The sequence below is a fragment of the Tasmannia lanceolata genome, unplaced genomic scaffold, assembly GCF_043159265.1.
Source record: "Tasmannia lanceolata isolate RefF3 unplaced genomic scaffold, GAP_Taslan_0.1 ptg000019l, whole genome shotgun sequence".
Taxonomy (NCBI): Eukaryota; Viridiplantae; Streptophyta; class Magnoliopsida; order Canellales; family Winteraceae; genus Tasmannia; species Tasmannia lanceolata.
Genome location: NW_027518696.1, coordinates 2,121,620 through 2,142,917, shown reverse-complemented (window position 1 = coordinate 2,142,917; position 21,298 = coordinate 2,121,620). Strand labels below are relative to the sequence as shown.

General features: G+C 39.0%; 3 protein-coding genes across 3 annotated transcripts; 2 read left to right on the top strand and 1 right to left on the bottom strand.

The window, feature by feature from the left end:
- Positions 1-5,505: 5,505 nt before the first annotated feature.
- On the bottom strand, positions 5,506-7,429 carry LOC143853131 (chitinase 10-like). The gene is made up of 3 exons (XM_077362861.1): positions 7,107-7,429; positions 6,245-6,401; positions 5,506-6,059 (listed from the first exon to the last, which is right to left on the bottom strand). The coding sequence occupies exons 1-3, from the start codon at positions 7,417-7,419 to the stop codon at positions 5,693-5,695; spliced, it is 837 nt and encodes a 278-aa protein (XP_077218976.1). The 5' UTR covers positions 7,420-7,429; the 3' UTR covers positions 5,506-5,692.
- A 6,186-nt stretch (positions 7,430-13,615) lies between these two features.
- Positions 13,616-13,960, top strand: LOC143853191 (agamous-like MADS-box protein AGL80). Its single transcript, XM_077362924.1, has one exon. It carries the CDS (start codon positions 13,616-13,618, stop codon positions 13,958-13,960), a length of 345 nt encoding a protein of 114 aa, XP_077219039.1.
- Positions 13,957-14,313, top strand: LOC143853189 (uncharacterized). Its single transcript, XM_077362922.1, has one exon. The coding sequence runs from the start codon at positions 13,957-13,959 to the stop codon at positions 14,311-14,313; it is 357 nt and encodes a 118-aa protein (XP_077219037.1).
- Positions 14,314-21,298: the final 6,985 nt, after the last annotated feature.

Genomic DNA, 21,298 nt, shown 5'->3' with positions numbered 1-21,298 from the left:
CAAGGATTCTAATATTATGGATGAGTGAGTTTTGGGTTCTAAATATTAGCGACAGTCATTGCTCTCTCTCTCTCTCTCTCTCTCTCTCTCTCTCTCTCTCTCTATTTGAATGGTTTTCCATGTATTCTCTTAGATTGAATGAATGTACATACGCATGTGTGTCCGTTTGAGTGTGTATGTATGCGCATGAGAGAGAGAGAGAGAGAGAGAGAGAGAGAGAGAGAGAGAGAGAGAGAGAGAGATTTTAGTTTTACATCAATACTGGTTTTATTAGTTCTTCATTTTAGACGAAGAAAGATAGTGTTGTTTCGCTTGTTTCCATTGGTCTGAATTATGGGAGCCAGCTTCTGGCATAATGTGCTTCTTCTTGCGAGAGACAATGTATGTGATCAAATATGGATTGAATCTGATTCAAAAGTTGCCGTTAATGTAATTAACGGCCTTTCTCAATGCCCGTGCAAAAAACTAACCACCATGGCCAAGATCAAAGACCTTCTTGCCTCGGCAACTTCCTGGCACATCTCCTATGTTTGGAGAGAAGCAAATATTGTTGCAGACTTGTTATCCAATCCAGACAGCCCTTGTACCAGACCATACCTCTCTCCCCTACTGATATTGTAACTAGCAACTCATCCAGAGTCTGCTACTTTTGATTGTAACAGTTTCTTTACTTTTAAAACTCTGGTAGGGGTCCTTGCCTAAACCCCAACTTACCAAAAAAAAAAAAAAAACTTCTGGGACAATATGCACCCATAATTTCATATACATGCGATCCAAGCAGAGGAGTTGGGAGGATGGTCATGGAGATATATGATTATCTTCTGTTACGTGCCTAATTGGCCGTAACACAAATAAATGAAAAGAAAATAGAAATGCGGGGGAAAGAGGTTGATTCGAGGCAACCGGACCTCCTAGAGGTTCAATTCGAGAGGAACCATAACTCTCCTACAAAGTTTTCTTTGCATTGAAATTCTCTTATTCTCATTTTATTCAAATACAAGAACTTAAATACATGCACAAGGAGAGTGTCACATCAACAGCCCATTAACCCACTAACATGACACATAATAAAACTAACATTCACAACCCTACATAAATAACTACTTGATAATTACTTTGCAACTACAGCACATACACCATAGAGGTACGTATCATTCCTTCCCCGTTGAAATGACCTTGTCCTCAAGATCAAATTATTTGAACAAAAACTCTATGCCACCTGGGTCCCAAATCTTGTTGGACACAATTACCATTAGGCTTTCAAGATCTTCAAAAACAACGGTCTCGATCTTTCAAACTCCGCCTTCAAAATCAGTATGATCAGTGCTGGAAAAAATATGATTCTTCATGGAATTGCATTGAAGTGATGAAAGGATCAAATGACTGAACAAAGTCAGCATAATCCTTCACAGAGCGTTCAACAGAACCATCATTGTCACCATCAATTCTTGCACTTTTCTCCATTGGAACATCAACATCTTCAAGATTAAGATTTTCTTCGTCTTTGTGCATTTCCTCAATCACAATGCTGATTTTGATCAAGCTTTCAGTAAATTGTCGTTGTTCTTCCAACAATTTCGAAACAAGCCCTTCGATCTTGCTAAAATCGTCACGTACGGAATTTAATCTCTCTCTAAGAGACAGAATCTTTGCTTTACCTTACATATTATAGCTGATTGGAATGCTTTGTAACTCTCGTTGCTTTCTTAAGGATAAACCTTATCTTTAATCTCTCTCTAATTCAAATCTATCTCTAATCTGATGCTAAGAGACCCAATAAGAGAAGAAAACCAACAAAAGAGATCCAGAATTAAAGAACTTCCTACATCAGTCCACTGACACACCTCCTCGGTAGGTCCCAAAAGGGACCCAATCGTGTTAGATGAGATGACACATCTGAAGGTCACTTCAAATCAAGAGAAGATGAGATTGGGTAGCCTAAAAAGTCACTGTAATTGAATTATCTCAACCGTTCGATCAGAGGACTTGTGTGCAGATCCTCGTTCAGTCTCTTATAACTTAATCAAAATAGTAGGAGTGTTTCAATGTTCTTGACCATGTTGACATTGTTTTGGTGGGCCCAATCTTGTTGTAAGGCCTTGTGAATAGAAACTCCTAATTTAGTTAGGTCACTCTTTTTAGAAATTTCACTACAACAACTACGAGACGTTTTGTTTCGATTTGGAAACACTGGTTCTGTTATTGTCAATTGGAGATTTAGTTGGCCATCTTTCCACCAGTCCTTGAAAGTCCGAGCTATCGTACTTAATACAAATTAAGTGGTAGAGGAACTTGATAACTTTTAGCAAAACCTAGAGAAGCAAAAGTGAAGAAGAAACTATGGATTTTTCTTCTTCAGATATGATGGGTTCCAAAGAAGAAGAGAGGCCAGAGACTATTGCTTCTTCCTATTACTGTCCCGATTTCATATCTGAAATCCTGGCATGTTTGCCACTCAAGTCTCTTTTCAAGTTTAAGTGTATTTCAATAATGTTTCAAAGCCTGATAACCGCACCCAATTTTGCTCAACTGCGTTCCAACCATGGAAGGCCCCACGTTGATGGGTTTTTCTATCGCGGATTTCGTGGCTATTTGTGGCCTCCAATTCACAACGAAAACTACAACTACTATGACTGCGGTTATAATGATTAACAGAACCCAATACCCAACGCCGATGACAGTGACAACGATGAGGACGGTGAATACACGAGGACACTAACCTGATGCCAATCTTCGGCCGCGAGGATGTTGAACAAAACCCAATACCTGTCAATGACAAGGAAGATGAGCACATTGACAAAGACAAAGATGGCGATGATGATGGTGATGATGATGAAGATCCGAGCCCGATACCTGTGGAGGGCAGTGAAAAGCTACATTACCAATCTTTGTAAAAAATTCTTAAGAGAAGGCAGAGAAGTGATTGATTCATGTAATGGGTTACTCTTATGCACACAAATTGATATTGAAGGTGTTGGAGACAACCTCTGCGTGTGCAACCCCTTCACTGATGTATGGGTACCCGTTCCATGTCTCGGTAAGGCTCCCGAACGTCGTATGACATTCGCTTTGATCGCGGATCTATCGTTGACAAACCACTGCAGAGTAGTGTGTTTAATTGAACCAAGGGAGTTTTTCAGTACCCCCAGATATTGTGATTTTTTCCTCCAAAAAGGGTGAATGGAAAAATTCATCTTTGAAGCTTCCACCTTCGCACCCCAACTTTGCGTACACAAAGGCATTCTTCGAAGGAGCTCTTTACTGGGATTGCTTGGATGGGTATCTACTTGTTTGTAATTTAATGGAAGATGATGATGCTAGGGTAATTGAGGTTCTGAAGATGCCGCTTGGGAGAAATCTTTGGGTTTCATTTTCAGGTCAGCTTCTTTTCTGTGGCCATGGTTACACTGACAATGACTACAAAACATCCGCCTTCAATCCCAGCAAGGGTAAGTGGGTGTCAGAACAATGTGTAGAATTCGACAATTTGATTGAGGACTTGCCCAACATCTCCTCTAACCTCGGCGAGAAGCTTTATTTTAGGGACTTTTATTGTTTGGAAGTGTATTGGACTCGTCATCGCCCATTGGTTAGAATTCTTGCTTGTCATGAGGCTCTGGATGCTATTTTCTTCTGGACACCGGAGGCACTTTTGAGCTATAATGTTAAGACGAGGAGCTTTACACCGATAAGAGGTCTCCCGACTAACCAATTTTTTTCAAATATTTGTGTTTTTCCTTACGCAGTCAGTTTTGCCGCCTTGCCTTCACCCCCTAAGGACCATGTTAGATTATGATCATATTTAGGTGAACTTAAAAATGTAACTCTATCATCAGAGTTTACTTGTTTTCTTGACTACAACATCGCAAGGGATTTTAAATCTATTCAAGTTAATTTCTAGCTCATCAATCAACACTTAAATTTGAATCAATGCTTTACCTTCTTCCATTAGTTTATATGTCTGTACTTTTTCTTAACGGCAGTTTGTAGGTCGATACTATGACAAGCAAGGGACTATATCATGCCTACGGGATTTGGGTGGGCACAAATTAGGCTTCTCATGTGCTTCTCAGATTAAGGCTTCTCTTAATGTCATTTCCATTAGTCTTCGTCACTCTTTCTCAGGGGAAAATACAAGGAATGTTTTACTAAGGCCATGTGTGGCCATCATGAAAACACACTCCATGGAATATTTGCTAGGCAAGTTGTATGTAAGGAGGCCAATGGATCCACTTAGGATTGGATCTACCTATTTCTCAGTCCCAATCCATTCAAACCCCATGTTGGTCGGATCGGATTTGGAGTATTCTTTGGATCCTAATTACCATGTCTCGGTCTCCATTTCAAATCGGACCATTCATTGAAGTGTCCTCGTAGGTCCTACTTATATTGTACACGGTTAAAATTCTCAGAAGACGACGAGGGCTTGGGCGAGCCAGAAGGTGACTCAAGGCTTGAGCGAGTTGAATGACAAAATCCTGAAAATAGGAGTAGTTCGAAAACATGGATGTGACTTATTTTTACTGAAATGCCCTCGAAATAAACATGGATATGGCTTATTTTTATTGAAATACTCTTGAAAAAATGCTTAAACTGTCCTATTGGCTTTTGTAAGTGTTGTCTGCACACAATTGGTAATTTTTTTGGATCCTATAATGGGATCTGAAATATATCCATGTATCCTAGTAGTGTGTCTAGATCCTGTCTGTTAAGAAGAGGTGCTTTACTCCGATTAGAGGTCTCCCGAACTCGCAATTTCACAGGTTTATAATTGTTTATCCGTATACGGTCAGTTTTGCGGACAATGTTAGATCATGATCATGTTGGTCTGCCTTCAGATTTCATTGTTTTCTTGACTGTAACGTCATGAGGGATTTTGAATCTCTCCAACATTATAGCTTACCAATCAAAACTCAAAGTTGATCCGTGCTTTACTCTCTTCTGTTAGTTTATACGTAGATAGTATGAGAAGCAAGGTACCAGATCATGACAATGGCATGCGGGTGGGCTTTTTATATTATTATTCCCATTAGTCAGTCTATTTTTAGGGGAAACACAAAGAAGGCATGTTTCATGTTAGGCTAAGCTGAACATTTTTGAAAATAATTCGTTGAAAATAGAACTTTCTTCCATAGTTTGAATCCCTTACAAAATCCTAGTAGTTACACTTCTAGTTATCTATTTATCTCCTTGTGAAGAGTCCCTCAAGATTAGAGAGTAGATCTCTCTTTCTTTCACACGTTTCAATTATTCTTTTCTTGTTGAACAGATTTTATTCGAAGCATTGAACAATAGACATTGTATACTTTAAATAATCCTTCATTATATGTTCAGGGTTTTGAAAAGTACTTGTTAAATATTTTTCTTTTCCTCCACGCATATTTCTTGGGTTGGGTTGGGTTAGGTTTGGTAGAAGCCGACCCGACCCAAAAATCACTCAGTTCAAAATCCTAACCATTCGATTGTCGAGCTTGAACTTCAAATTTTACACATCAAATGGCTAGCTGGTCCAATTAACTGGAGTACATTAACGCTATTTTATTCATCATAGACCTCCCAAGATGAACAACTGACTAGAGCATTCTGATTTCGATTTGGTGGGCCCAAATGAAACATACTCCACAATTTACTCCAATCTGATACCAAATTCTTAAAAAAAGAAAAATAGAAGAAGATGCACCAACAATATATGTCAAAAGTGCTTTTGATTTGCACAATTTAAGTTGGGCCCCACATCAACATTGAAGAGCTTTGCGTATCGTTGATAATAACCGATCCTATCGTTGACTCGACTGTCATCTCCTTTGCCGCATTCCAATCCACCGTTGATTATATTGGTCACCAATCCGAAACCAATCGTCCGGTTCGCCTCCAAGTCGGCTTTCGTTGGGTAATATCGGCCCACCATGACATTGTGGCACGATGGTTTCGGACTCTGCTCGGTCATCCAAAACCATAGCGCAGTTTTGAAAGCAATTTCAGAGTTGTTGGATACTATTTCCGGGTTTAAAAGCCCATCAAATCCCAAGGCCTTTCCTGCTGGACCGTAGTTGTAATTCCTGTAAAAGTTTTGCGTAGATGTTACATGTTAGATTTTCACTAGTCCAAGAAAGTCACTTTTATGCTCCTTCCTAAAAGTAAGTTACTTTGGGGAAAGAACCTAAAAGAGGCTATCTTTTTTAGTATATATTATTCTATATTATATGTGAAGACTCCTTATAAATGGTTTTAGGGTTGGTCTTACCATGAGAGTTGGATGGGTCCTCTTCCATGGTAGGTTTTGCCGGGATAACAAGGCCATTCTTTGTTGGTGGAGTCACAGTAATCGCTAGTTGGATTCACTTCTTCTTTAAAGCACAAACCCCAAGCATAAGGACCATCAGGAGCCGTAGCCCATCCTCCTACAATGCAAATTTCTTCTCAGTCCTTTGAAAACATTTCATTTTTTTTTCATCAAATCCACATATTTTTTCATGTATGTGAACAAAATCAATCTCGCCTGACTTTTGGGGTTTCACCCTTTTAGAGAGGAATCATATGACTAGAAGCTTGATGATGTGGTATAAAATCCACCTGTTCATTTAGTGGTTCCAATTGTAGAGATGATGTAGCATAAAATTTGTACCTGTATTAGCTAATCTCATCTACGCGGCCATGGCTTGCAAATGGATGGTTAAGAAAGAAATGAACAATGGTCAAGATTGAAGTTAACGGATAGGATGGTTAGGAACCATTGCTTGAAGTGATTTTATGATTATGCCATCTACAAGATTAGGGTGAAGCTTCTTAATATGGGTGGGCCAGGGTGAGGCTTCTTAATACAATTCTTGCAGTCAGAGCTTCTTTTAAAATCATTCTCCTTTTAACTTCAATGAAACAACATGTTGGTACAATTTTAGTATGGAATTTTTGGACAACTGATATCAAATCAACAAAACAGCTCAAGTTAAGAGAACACACTGTTTGCAAGCTTGCATAAACACACACATAGAAAGCGTGTTGTGGTGTTTTATGCATCCTTGTAGTAAAATGAAAGTTGAGAAAGGGGGTGGGAATATCTTTTCCCATAACTGTTTGAGTATATTAGGAGGAGATTGTTTATGTACCTGTGGTCTCATGGGAGATTTGAGCAAGAAAAGCGGAGATCTCCCGCTTGCGAGTGGTGAGACTTCCGGTGTTGCCGAACCGGGGAAAGCGTTGTGTGGCCTGTATAAAAGAAGGGTAGGTGTAGAAGCCTCTAGCAGGGCAAGCATTGTCATCTTTATGTAGGAAAATTTTATTAAAGAGATCTTCTGAAACTAGAGATGAAATGGAGAAGTGGGCTTGTGTAAAGGAAAGGAGGGAATGAAAAAACAAGAGAAAGAAGAAGGGGGAAGAGAACCTCAGAATAGAAGAAGAGGTGGCCATGGTTGGACGCATGGGGCGTTCTCTAAAGAGGAGAGATTATATGTTACATGTGATTGTCTATGTTTTTATATATATTCAGAGGGGAAGGAGTGGGGATATCAATTATCTAAAAATTAGTCAAACGTTGGACTTTTTCTTAATTCATTTGAGAGAGAGAGAGAGAGTCAAGGTGTGATATTTCCAACTTCTAGAGCCTTTTCTTTATGAAAGATGAGAGAGAGAGAGAGAGAGAGAGAGAGTCAAGGTGTGATATTTCTTTATGATATCTTTCTTCTTTCCCACTACAATATGAGAAGTTTGACCTTCTCTCTCTTTCTCTAGTTTGGAAGAAGTGGAATTTAGACATTAAGCATATCTAGATGGACAAGGTCGTTTCTAATTTGTCAATAGTAATAATAATTAATTAATACATAAATAATGATAATATAATAAGTGTAATGCCAGTTGCAGATACACCCTCAACACTTATTTTTCCACTTTGAAGAAATCTAACACACAAAATTGCATTCCATTTGACTGTTTATTTTAGGTGAATTTGTACTCTTGCACCAGCCATTCCTCTAATAACTTCACCTTAACGGGTGCCCTAGCCCTAAACCTTAGGGCACTCGTTAGCAAAACCCTAATAATAATAATAATAATACTAGTACTAGTAGTAGTAATAGTGATGATATTTGACTGTGCGGGCCTAAAGGGGTAAGAACTTTGGCAGGATGCCTTGGTTGACGTAGGTCATGGGACCACCTTTTACATTTCAGAGTTTTAAACACGGTTCAACTGGTCGCACCCAACAAGACAAAGATAGTGGTGGAGAGTAAAGTCCTCTTACTTTTGGAAGAATGATAATAACAGGGATAGTGGGTCACTTGCAACTAACCCACTATGGTACAAGAATAAGATTAATCACTATATAACCAGGATGCAAATCAAGTAATTATCTGTCCCGCTTAATTTAAGTTCATAATCTTTATCTATTGATAAGAAGGCTTCATAGCAACAGCTACTCTAAAGAAAACAACCGCAAAAGCCAAAATTAAGTATATTAAAGCACATAAAAAAATGAATAATAAGAAATTAATAGAAAGATTTCCTTGTGACCCGGTGACAAACACTGAAGCCAAATTAGGAAATAATAGAAAGCTCTAAGATAGGAAATAATAGTAAGCTCTAATATATTATGAGAGATAGAGAGAGAAGACAACAAGAACATTCCAAGATAGGAAGAACTAATAAACGACTAAATGTAAAGAGCTGTATCTGATCCAGCCAATGACAGCTTATTATTTTTCATTTTATCAAGGAAGGCTATTACCCACTTTCTATTGGTTTTCTTGGTGAGTATTTAAATGCGCGAATCTCAACCATATGAAATTTGTTTTTCTTGGTGAGTATTTAAATGCACGAATGTCAACCATATGAAAATTGTTAACGATTTGGACTGAAATTAAATTAACACCATGTGAGCTCACATGAAGCTAGACGAAGTAATGCTAATTTTTTGTTTTGCGTTTTTTTGGTGAGTTTTGCGACCATGCTTCCAAATTGCCATGAATTTTGCATGCAAAAGCTTATATGATCCACATAATGGAGGGTTTGGGGGTTTTTGGTTGTTTCACATTGTATAATAGCTCTCGCTGGTCCAAAACCGAACAACTCCTTGAAATTCAAAATCCATGTGTAAGGCTAACCCAAAAGAGGGGCGACATGTATGACAACCCAGAAAAAAGAGAGCCCACACGTGAGGGGTAGTCTTCAAGTATAAATGATTAAATAACATCAACTCTAACAGCTTAATCTTTTGTATTATTGTTTGTTTCACAACTGCAATCTGCGATCAAGGGATCATGGTCTCATCTATTATATTTGCCATGGTTTGGCAAATAAAATCCGATCGTCAATCATAAGTTTGGCCAAATATTGTTGAGAACACTCTGATCAGACAATTGTAGGTCCTCGATCCATAATCCGTATGAAAACCATAAGCTAAAAAGTTGATTTTATATGCTAAAATCTAGATTTTACAATCCTGAAAATGTACAATCCGGTTGTACTTACAAATCCAGGTTTTAGCTCGTAAAATCTAGGATTTTAATTACAAACCTGAATTATAAAATCTGTATATCCAATTCGCCCATCAAAGTTTGAAAAGGTGAAGTATGTAAAGCCTCACTCAGCTTTTACTTTATAAGCTTATAAGCACGTATGATAGGCCATAGAACGGTGCAGTGCTACACCGGTGCCATTCCGGCGATGGACCACACCCGCGTGTGATTGCAACTGGGCTATAGGGCGATTGAGGTGCATGTGGTGCTTTTTGGTGCACTTCGCACATACGCATTGTCACAAGGCATGATTATAAGTCTTAATTTTTTCCAGATTGAGATCAAGGTCGTTCATCGCGGCCGGACATGATCCCGATCAATTATACTAATCGAAGCGATCAAATGATAATTAGCAGAGGATGATCAAGATCTAGCATGATTTGGACCGTAGCTTAGCAACCAGGAATGTATTGATGGGTCATGCCCCGAAACTCTGTTCCTCAAGAGGACTCTCTTCCTCCAGATGATCCTAATCATCTGATCAGTGGGCCATGTACCATTGGATGAAGAAAAGTAAAAAGAAATTAATGAAAAAGAGTCAATAATCTGCAATCGTTCATAGGGAAAACAGTCATCTATCAGAAGGTTAGGATTTCCAGATACGTGGGATTTTTTCAGGATGGTCCATCTATGATTAGACCTGGCAAAAAGTAACCAGGACCCGGGGTCCACCCGGCCCGCCCAGAATTTACGGGTCCGGGTTACTAGTTAGTGACCTATTTGAAATTTGACCCCGCCCATACTGGTCACGTCAAAACTGGTCCGGGCCAGGTGGACCTGTAGCCCATAAAATTCCAATGATTTAGATTTTAAATGGTGTAAGCCCTTATAATCCCGTATTTTTCAGATTGTACTGTACGGACCACATCCTATCCTGGATTTAGATTTTTCAGATTTTAAATGGTGTAAGCCCTTAAATTGGTTGTGCCCCAAAAATCATTTCCTTAGGTTTCTATAAATAATAATATGTGATTCCTACATAGATTAGAGGGCTAGAATCATCCTATGGAAATGATTTTTTGGGCTCAACCTATTTACGTTATTGTCCATCAGATGGACGGCTTGATCATGCTATTATAGTGTGGGAATAAGACCAGCAAAACAAAAAAAGAAAAACCTGGGTACCCGCAGGTCGACCTGGACCGTACGGGTGGGGTTTGGGTCCACGATTAGTGACCCGTAAATTTTACGGGTCACTCTTACCCGGCCCGACCCGGCCCACCCGTTTACAAGGTGTCAAGGTCTATGACTATCCATGATGGGGCCCAATATTGAATAAAAGCATGAGGGGTCATTGTTTGTACTTTCTGCCAACTGCTCTTACTATAAAGGCTTAGGACTCTTTCTCTCTTTCTATCTCTCGGGTAAAAGAGAACCAAAATAGCCAAGGATGGTCAAAAATAGAAAAAAATTGAATCCGTTGGATATCCCTCTATTCATGCATTGTCACGCGTGCTCGTGGGAGTTAGTGCCAAATTAGGCATGCTTTTCAGCATCTATTTCATGAGAAATTGTCCGTATGTATTCATTGTCTCTTTTATTTTTTTGTTATTTTGTAAACAGTGGCTGTATTCAGATACAGTTATAAATTTTTAGAAGTAGAAGTCACCTTATTTTTGAAACGGTAACGGATCGATTGCTGAGTTATTACAGTGGGTCCCACAGTTTGGCATAACTCGGCCTGATATGGTCAAGTAATACCCTCCATCTCTGGAAATTTCTAAATTTTCATATGTGATACTCTCATTTCATCTCTTGGTCACCCCATTTTCATATGTGATACTCCTATTTTCCTTGAACTAGCAACCCCTTCCAGGCCCAACAGACATGAATCAGAAATTTTCCAGGTGTGATAACCCATTTCATCTCTTGGTCACCCCATTTTCATATGTGATACCCCCATTTTCCTTGACCTGGCAACCCCTTCCAGGCCCAACAGATAAGAACCGAATTTTTTCCAGGTGTGATACTCCCATTTCATCTCTTGGTCACCCCATTTTCATATGTGATACTCCAATTTTCCTTGACCTGGTAACCCCTTCCAGGCCCAACAGACATGAACCGAAAATTTTCAAGGTGTGATAACCCCATTTCATCTCTTGGTCACCCCATTTTCATATGTGATACCCCATTTTCCTTGACCTGGTAACCCCTTCCAGGCCCAACAAACATGAACATAAAATTTTTCAGGAGTGATAACCCCATTTCATCTCTTGGTCACCCCATTTTCATATGTGATACCTCTATTTTCCTTGACCTGGTAACCCCTTCCAGGTAAAAGAGGGTAGTAAGCCTGTAATAATTTTAAAATAAACAAAACCGCCTGAGAGGTATTTAGGTAAAAGAATATGTCAGAAAAAGTAAAATGGACCCATTTCACAAATTTGAAATGTGGGGGTACCGTTTCACTATTTCTGCTATTTTTTGGACTCTTTTGACCAAATTTCCTACTTTTTAAGCTTTCTTTTCTTCTATAGTGTTTTAGGATTTTTATTTTGCTTTCCCATTCACTAAAACCTAAAAGTGAGATTAAATCATAGGCTCTTTTTCTTTAGAAATTCAAAAGAATTTAAATATTCTTATCTCATCATGAAAAGTTTCTCCTAAAAATTTCTCTACGAACCGTTCATCAGGTGTCCCATGATAGATCGGCCAAAAGTTGCACCTATTTGACATTTTCATTGGGAACTTTTGATGGTTGAATGTAGACCATCGGATAATTCCGTACCTATGCGATCCTCGAAATTCCCCAATCTAATTGCTAAAATCATCTAATTAGCATGGTTTCTGTCTTTAAGGTGGGGCCTACTAGAATGACGGCTTAGATAATGAAGAAGTTATATGATGAATTCGTATGTAGATCGGTATTGGTGGTACGACAGAAGTACCACCCTTGATATTTGATCCAACAGCAGCACCTTGAAAAGTGCACTGCTATTGAATCAAATATCAAGGGTGGTACTGCCAGTACTGATCTACATGGCCATTCACCATATAAATTCTCTAGATATTGGACATCTTATGAACTTAGAACCTTCATTTATTTTAAATAAGAAAAGATAAATAAAAAGACATAATTGGGCAATAGCGGCCACACCGTGCATTTGTTGTTAAGATACTCTCAACTCTGATAACTTATATGCACGCTGCTAGCACTGATCATCACTTCCAAATCTTGATCGATGTTCTTATCATATATGTTGGGAAGACCATAAATGAATTGTTCTGAGATTTACTAGCATGAAATCTTTGCGCCGAAGAAAACGGAGGCACCATGTTCGTTTCATTCCACAGTAAATGCGATACATGCTAAGGTGGGGTGCAACCGCGACCATACATGTATAGTGGCAATGGACGTTTAACGATTAAAAGTTAATCTGAATCCGAAAACTACCTCCATAATAGAAAAAATACATTAGTTCTTGATAATTCAATCAGTAATTAACAACGTGACATGGACACCCGAAATGAAATTATCACCCCCCTTATATTCACCGGCCGGACCCTTCTAGTCTAAAAAGAGTGACCGTTAATACACTAGAGGGGGTGGCATGGGGAAGAAAATTAAGTAGGCACAATATATCACTTCCCATTTGGAGGTGGTGAAATCAATCAAGCCCCACTTCTTATCACCATATGATATCGACCCGACCCCAATAACATTCGATGTAATGGATTAGCCATTTTAAATTTCTTTAACCGAGAAAAAAAAAACGTGAACAATGTGATTTTGTCGACCTTTTCAATGAGTCTGATTCGCGTGCTAAGTCTTAAAGAAAGAGAACGCATCCAGACATACACCCATGAGACTAACGAGCTGTCAAACTTAAAAACCCCTATTGTAACACGACCTCCATCTTAATTGACAAATCTCAGTTTATCCACAACGAGATTTTGTTACCTAAACATAGTAATACTTAATGTAAAACGCCATCAATCCCTTCTAATGTCCATTCGACCCATATCTTATCGTTCCAAGATTTCCTCCACCAACTATGCAACATGCCCCTTCGCCTTTCTCTATATAAAGGTCAAGGTCAAGGACCCACAAAGACAAAGCAGCCCATTTCTTCATTCTAAGCCCTCTCTCTTTCTCTCTATTGGCCATGGCTCGTAAGAAGGTGACCCTTGCAAGGATTACTAATGATTGTGCTAGGAAAGTCACCTTCAAGAAGAGGAGGAAGGGTTTGATGAAAAAGGCTAGTGAGTTGAGCACCTTATGTGACGTTGATGTGTGCGCGATCGTGTACGGCCCCAATGACCCACAACCGGAGGTGAGGCCGTCAAACCCCGATGAGATGGCGCGAATCCTCCACAAGTTCAAGAGCATGCCTGAGATGCAACAAAGCAGGAATAAGTTGAACCAAGAAGCTTTCCTTAAGCAAAGGATTGCGAAATTGACAGAGCAACTAAGGAGGATAGAGAGAGAGAGAATCGAGAGACTGATATGACGGATCTCATGAACCAATGTCTTGCAGGGACGAAGGGATTAAATGATGCAAAGATGGAAGACTTGAATGACGTGGCGTGGTTGATTGATGGTAAGATGAAGGCAGTGAGTGAGAGAATGGAATTGCTCAAGGCATTGAATGTTCCGCTTCAAATGATGGAGGGGGCAAATCTAGTGGGAGCGAATGAGGAGACTTCCTTAGAGGCAACCATGAAGGCTCTACAAGAGCAACCATGGTTCATGGAAGTCATGAACCCACATGAACATATGGGTTATGTTGGGGGGGAGGTGATGACTCCTTTTGTAGACAATAACCCATGGATGGATCTCTATTCCCCTTGGGGAAGGATGTAAATTGCTTCTTTACATTTGGGCCTAGAGAGTACCATTTACCCTAAGTTTGTGTAGATAAATAAGTCTGTAGTTCCTTTCGTTTTTCTAGGCTACTAGTTATCTTTTCCGCCCTTCGGTAGTCTAGCATTATAATATTATAGATGAGTGAGTCTTGGGTTCCAGAGCCATTGTAGCATATTTATATGAAAGTAGAATGTATTCTTCATCTTCTGGAATCATGGATTATAATATTATGGATGAGCGAGTTTTGGTTGCTAATATTAGGGACAGTTGGGTTTTGTGTTCCAAATATTAGAGACAATCATTGTGGTTTGCTTATATGAAAGAAGAAACTTTTCTTCTTTCCATGTATTCTCTTAGATTAAGGGCACGTTTGGCTGCGACGAATTTGTTTTCATGATAAATCGGGCATTGAAGTCCCTGAAAATCAGGAAACCAAATCTCGGAATCGGCTTTCTTCGTGATGAGAAGTTGCTAAAAATCCGGAAAATATTGATCCGGTTTTGAGCAGTGTTTTTTTTTTTTTTTTTTCCGATTTTTATCAACTTCTTATCATGGCAATAGCCTTTCTGGGATCTTGTTTCCTGATTTTCGGGATCTTTACACTTGAAGATGACCACTTCATCATGAAAACAAATTCCTGGCAGCCAAGCGTGCCCTAAATGAATGGATATATGCACGTGCGTGCTCCAATTGGTTTTCTTTCACAATGAGAGAAATGTCTATTTCTTTCACGGGCAAGAAGAAGGAGAGAGAGAGAGAGAGAGAGAGAGAGAGTTTTGACACCATAAGTGGATTTTTTTGTTCTTGATTTTAGAGAAATAAAGATTTCTTATTATTTCTTAGTCCTTCTATCCATGTAATGTTCAGAAGGTCCTATTAGTCTACCAACCCAAGAAGCAAAGAAAAAACAAACTCCGGTGGTGGTTAATTTTACATTTTTTCCTAATTAATGATACTTAAAATGATAAGTTGTAGAATCCGCAATTGTGTAAATCTTGAAGTTAAAAGCATTTTTTTTTTTGAAATAGCGATTTGTATTAAACGAAAAGGGAACACCCGAGAAGGGCTGGCCCAGAGAACAAAAACAAGAAGAAGAGACGGGAAAGAAGAAAAAAGACAACAAAAATTACAACATCATACTACGGGGGAAGATGATCGAACCAGAGAATGCTCTCCCCACCTACACCCTGCTTGGCTAACACGTCCGCCTCTTTGTTTGCCGACCTCTAAACATGTTTAAAGACAATAGCAGATCCAGCTACAAAGTCCTCAATTTCATCAAATAACGCCAAAAATCTCCAACGAGGAACTGCTCTGCCCTTCAACCACCGTATCACATTCAATGAATCCCCTTCAACAATAATATGGCCCAATACTTCCCTACTCAACTTCTTGATCCTATAATAAGCCGCTTTGACTTCCGCTTCCGAAGAATTACACACACCAATAGGGCCAGAAAAAAGCCCATAGTACCTCACCAAACTCATCACGACAAAGGCCCCCCACCCCCGCCGGACCCGGGTTTCCAAAACAAACACCATCAAAGTTGATTTTCAACATTCCTAGCATAGGAGGCTCCCATCTTAGGACTATGTTAATCGGCCTCTCAGTACTAGAGCACACTTCCCTCCAACCTTCCCAAAGATCAAAAGCCGATACAAAGCGAAAGGATGGAAGACATCTAACCCACGATATGACCAAGGCTATAATCCGTATATACAAATAATAAGGTGATTTGGCCATACCCTCAAATACCCGAGAGTTTCTTTCCTTCCAAACCACCCACCACGTAGCTAGCAAACACATATTCCACAATAATTTCCCTTTCTTTTTCCACGGCACAAACGCCCATAGTTGCAATAGATTCTGAATAGTTCTAGGGAAGACCCAAGTGATCCCAAACCTTAGAAAGATACATCTCCATATGATCCTAGTGAAAGAGCAGTGCATGAACAAATGATCCACAGATTCCCCGTTCTCAAGACAAAGAGGGCAATTAGCCACATCCCACGGTTTCTCAAGAAGTTAATGGTTTGTATCCTTTGACGATAAACGGCCCAACCGAAGATACTAACTCGAGGTGGGCAATGAAATTTCCATACCTTTGCTGAAAATGCAGGAACAGAAGGGGGCATCAGACCATTATAGAAGGATTTGACAGAAAAAACTCCGGATGATTCCACTGACCGTATTCTTTTGTCCTCACCCCCACTTTTTACATAGCACTTATTAAGGAGAGGCCGAAGCCGAGATTCATCCTTTCGTTCCCAATAAAAAAGGATTCATCTAAAGGAAGGACATCATATCAACTTACCACCGCTACGATCAAAACATTCACAAACTAAGGCTTCTTTATTAACAGCCACCCTATACAACCTAGGGAACAAAAACTTTAATTGCTCCTCTTCACACCACACATCACTCCAAAACTTAATTCTATCGCCACCATAGACCCTGAACCTCACCTTTAGATTGAAGGAGCAAGCTAGTTTCAAGATGTCTCTCCACGCAGTCAATCCCTTTTTCTTATATTGATCCTTTGATTCCCACCCACCCGGAATACATCCATACTTGCTACAAATCACCTTAGCCCATAAATTGGACTGGTCTTCCCCAAATCTCCACAACCATTTCTCCAATAAAGCATGGTTAAACTCCCTAAACCTCCTAATGCCCTAGCTAAAAGCAATTTTAAGTCCTCTTGTTTTCCATTAAATTATGGGATCCAGCTGACACCATAATGTGCACCTCTAATTTCATATACAATATGATCCAAGGTTTCGAGTATCGTTGGAAAACTCTAGTTCTGAGGCGTGAAACTTGGGAACATGTGAAGGTTGGAAGCTGATGTGAACAATTATTTTGAGTTTCCTCTCAGACAGCGAGGGACAATAGTGGGCAGTTACAAATAAGGGCTATAAAAGAGTGCGAGTGCCGTAGAAGAAGGGGTCACATAACCAACACAAAATAGGTCTTAGCATTTATTTTTTATCAATTGCTTTTCCTACACTTTCATTTAGTTTTTGTAGCTGTAGCTCTCGTCAAGTCGAATTAAAGACATGAATTCATCTTCTCAGGTGAGCATTTATCTTTAATTCCTTATCCTTCGCACTGGTGTTTGTTTGCATTGTTTCATTATATGCTTAATTGGATATCCTGTCGATCCTGAGAGTCGTTTGCATTCTGCACGCATCGGTGTTTGATGCTAGTCGTTCACACTCTGCGTGTAATGACATCCAAATTCTGAAAAAGTCCTTTCCATCTGTGTAAAAGCATTAGAGCCTAAGGAATGGATATATGCATGTATCTGCGCCCACTGGTTTTCTTTCACAATGAGAGAGATGTCTCTTCTTAGTTTTCTTTCATGAGCTAGCAAGAAGAGGGGAGCTGTTTGAGAGAGAGAGAGAGAGAGAGAGAGAGTTTTTACACCATTAGTGGATTTATTTGTTCTTGATTTAAAGAAATAAGGATTTCTTATTATTTTTTAGGCCTTTCATCCATGTAATGTTAAGAAGGTCCTAATTAGTCTACCACCCAAAGAAGCAAAGAAAAAAACTCCGGTGGTCTTTGATTTTACATTTTTTCCTAACTAATGATAATTGAAATGATTAGTTGTAGAATCCACACTTTGGTAAATCTTGAAGTTAAAAGCAACTTTCAGTCCGCTTGTTTCCATTAAATTATGGGATCCAGCTGATGCCATAATGTGCACCTCTAATCTCATATACAATGTGATCCAAGGTTTCGGGGATTATTGGAAAACTCTAGTTCCTTAGGCCCCGTTTGTATTTGATTTTTAGAATTGATTGTGAGATCAAAAAACTCCGCGAGCGGGGGAGGGGCCGGGGGTGTTATCTTCCTCGTCACGGGGTTTCTTTTTCTTCTTCTCTATAATATATCTCGTTGTCCATCAAATAATATTAATAGTGAGAGGAATGCTAGTTTTAATGTTAGTAATTGCAACCACAAACGCATCTGCACATACTCAAAATCCCTATTTTTTTAGTTGCAGACATTCAGAACACCTGACTGATTTCTACATGAATGGGCGTTTATGGCTACAAAACTTGGCATTCAACTACCATTCTTGTAATGCTTATATTTCCTGTTATTCATTAATAAATAGGAGTCTCTCCAAACCACGACTTACCTTCTAAAATAATAATTATACGAATATTATCAAGAAAATTTACCGATATCAACAAAATTGAAGTCCCCCTAAATTGATAGAAGAGATAAATGCTATTGGAGTGGAATCGGGGAGATCAGAATAAAATATTCTCTAATTGCTCTCGGGAGCTACAAAGGGCAAGGAATGATAAAAGGAGTATATGGTGTAGTTTTCAAGGTAGACCTGCTAGGTACTGCCCTGTTAGAATGCAAATTTATTGAGAATACACAATAGATCTTTGATCTTGTCATGTATTTCACCACAATTATGCCGAGTGATGTTATTATAAACATTAACTTAATGATTGCTTTGGATCTTGGGCATTGAAAATCAAAGAAAAACTTAAATTAACGAGATGGGTTAGAAGTACCTTTCACCATGGCCGTTGCCTTGAAGCTTGAAATTGGACGAAGACTTTGTACTTTTTCGAGCACAATGACGACTCAAAAACGCCCCTTGATCTTCTCCTCCTCATCCCCATCCCTAGGCTTATGGGAAACCTCTCATATGATGTGTTTTCTCCAGAAAAAGAAGGAGCACTTAATGGTGAGAGGAGGAGGGACCAAGAGTTTAGATTTATAGGCTATGAAGCTCCCATAATACTTCTAAAAACATTAGAAATTCGTTGGCTTCTTTAGCACAAGATTAGCATGTTTCTTTAGTGCTAACTTGCCTTTTAAGAAGTTACCAAATATGTTGATTAGTATCCTTTATGCAAAGGATTTCCTAATGCAAGGCCACAAACAAGGTTAGAAGGTTTCAAAGATAGAAACTTCTAACAAGTGATACCAATTTTGTTTCCATGTAGAGAGTCTTCTATCCACCCTTTCCACAATATGATCTCATGCCCTCTTCATGGGTCAACCAGGTCTAAGAGGAAGGCCTAAGTACATGGTAGGAAACTCTCCATACAAGCACCCCAAAGACCCGCCAACCTGACTTAATCTGATTCTTCCAAACGGATTCCAAGTAATTTTGATTTGCTGAAGTTGGATCTTTAACTTGTCAACACTTCATAACACTACAGGATGGATTTAAGCTTTAAGATCTTATTCTCATCTTCCTTACTGAATATTAGAGTGTCATATGCAAACTAGAGGTGAGGCACTTTCAAATTCCTGCTTTCTAAATGAAACCCTTCGATTAGGCCACTACTTCTTCCTTTGTCTATCTAACTTAGCGCTTCTACAATGACTAAAAACAAAAAGGAAGAGAGAGGGTGTCCTTGTCTCAGACCTCAAGAAGAAGACTTGAAAAACCCTTTGGGAGAACCAATATTAAGTATAGCAAACCATGCTAACGATAGGTATTTTATCATCCAAGATCGTCATCTGATTTTGACTCCCATTCTGCCAAGAAGATAATCCAAGCAGTACTACTCCACTTTATTATAAGCCTTCTCCATGTCCAATTTGCAAACCACCCCTTTCCTACCATCTTGGCATATAAGTCCACCGGCTCATTTGCTATGAGGGCATAGTCTATAATCATCTTAATGTGTGAAAGTAGAGTTGGGGTAGAGTGTGATCAGCGAAGTCCCTCCCCAACTTTTGATGGATTTCATTTGAAGAAAATGGTAGAAAGCATTGGCAAGACCATATCTAAATCTTTTGCCAACTACTATGAAAGATTACTATAAAAACTTGGAAGAGTTACTGTCTGTCTCTCTCATGCTAGCTAAGGAGAACCAAAATAGGTGAAAATTGGTCAAAAATAGAAAAAAATGGAATCGGTTGGTACATATATTTATGCATTCTCACGACATGCTCGCATCAGTTGTTGCCAAATTAGGCGTGCTTTTCTCATATGTATTCACTGTATCTTTTATTTTTATTTTTTTTTCAAGGGAAAATTATTGTGTTTTATGTATTTTCTTTTCTTTCCCCGTTCACTAAAACCTAAAATAAAACGACTTTGATTCTGAAGCTCTTTTTCTTTAGAAATTCAAAAGAATTCAAAGCTACTTATCTCATCATGTGAAGTATCTCCTTAAGATTTGTTTATGAGCCGTTCATTGAAAGCTGCACCTATTTGACATTTTTATTGAGAACTTCCAATGGTTGAATTTAGACCATCGGATAGTTCCGCACCTCTATGTTCCCCAAAAATCCCCAATCTAATTAGCACAATTTCTGTCTATATCCTATCTTTATGGTGGGCTACTAAAATAACGGCTTAGATCTTTTACAGCTTATGATCTTACAATATGTGACAGCAGATATCATGATATGCAAGACGGTCATGGATTCCTTCTTTTCATGGTGAACACAACAAGCTTAATTTAGTTACACTAAAGATAAGAGATAAATTAGAAGACACCGTAGGGCAATAGCGGCCACACTGTACATTTGCTGTCTAGATACTCTCAACTTGGATAATTTATCGAGCACGTTTCTAAGCATCGGCATTAATTACGAGAAATTACGGAGCATGGGTGCCAATTAAAGTAATTATTAAACATGGGAGATTCTTCAAAAACGGAAGGGAAAGAGACCCCAATACCCTTACGACATTCCCAGAACGAAGATAGAGTCCTCTTATGTTGGTGTTACATGATTCTCATTTTCATTATTTTAGTATTTTCATTGTAGAGAAAATCCGAAAAAAGTACGGAATGTGGGCATTAATTATGAGAAATTATGGATCACAGGTGCCCCTAAAAATAATTATTAAACACGGTGATTCTTAAAAAATGGGTGGGACCTAAAAATAATTATTAAACACGGTGATTCTTAAAAAATGGGTGGGAAAGAGACCCCTACAACCTTACGACATTATCAGAACGAAGATAGAGTCCTCCTTCGTTGGTGC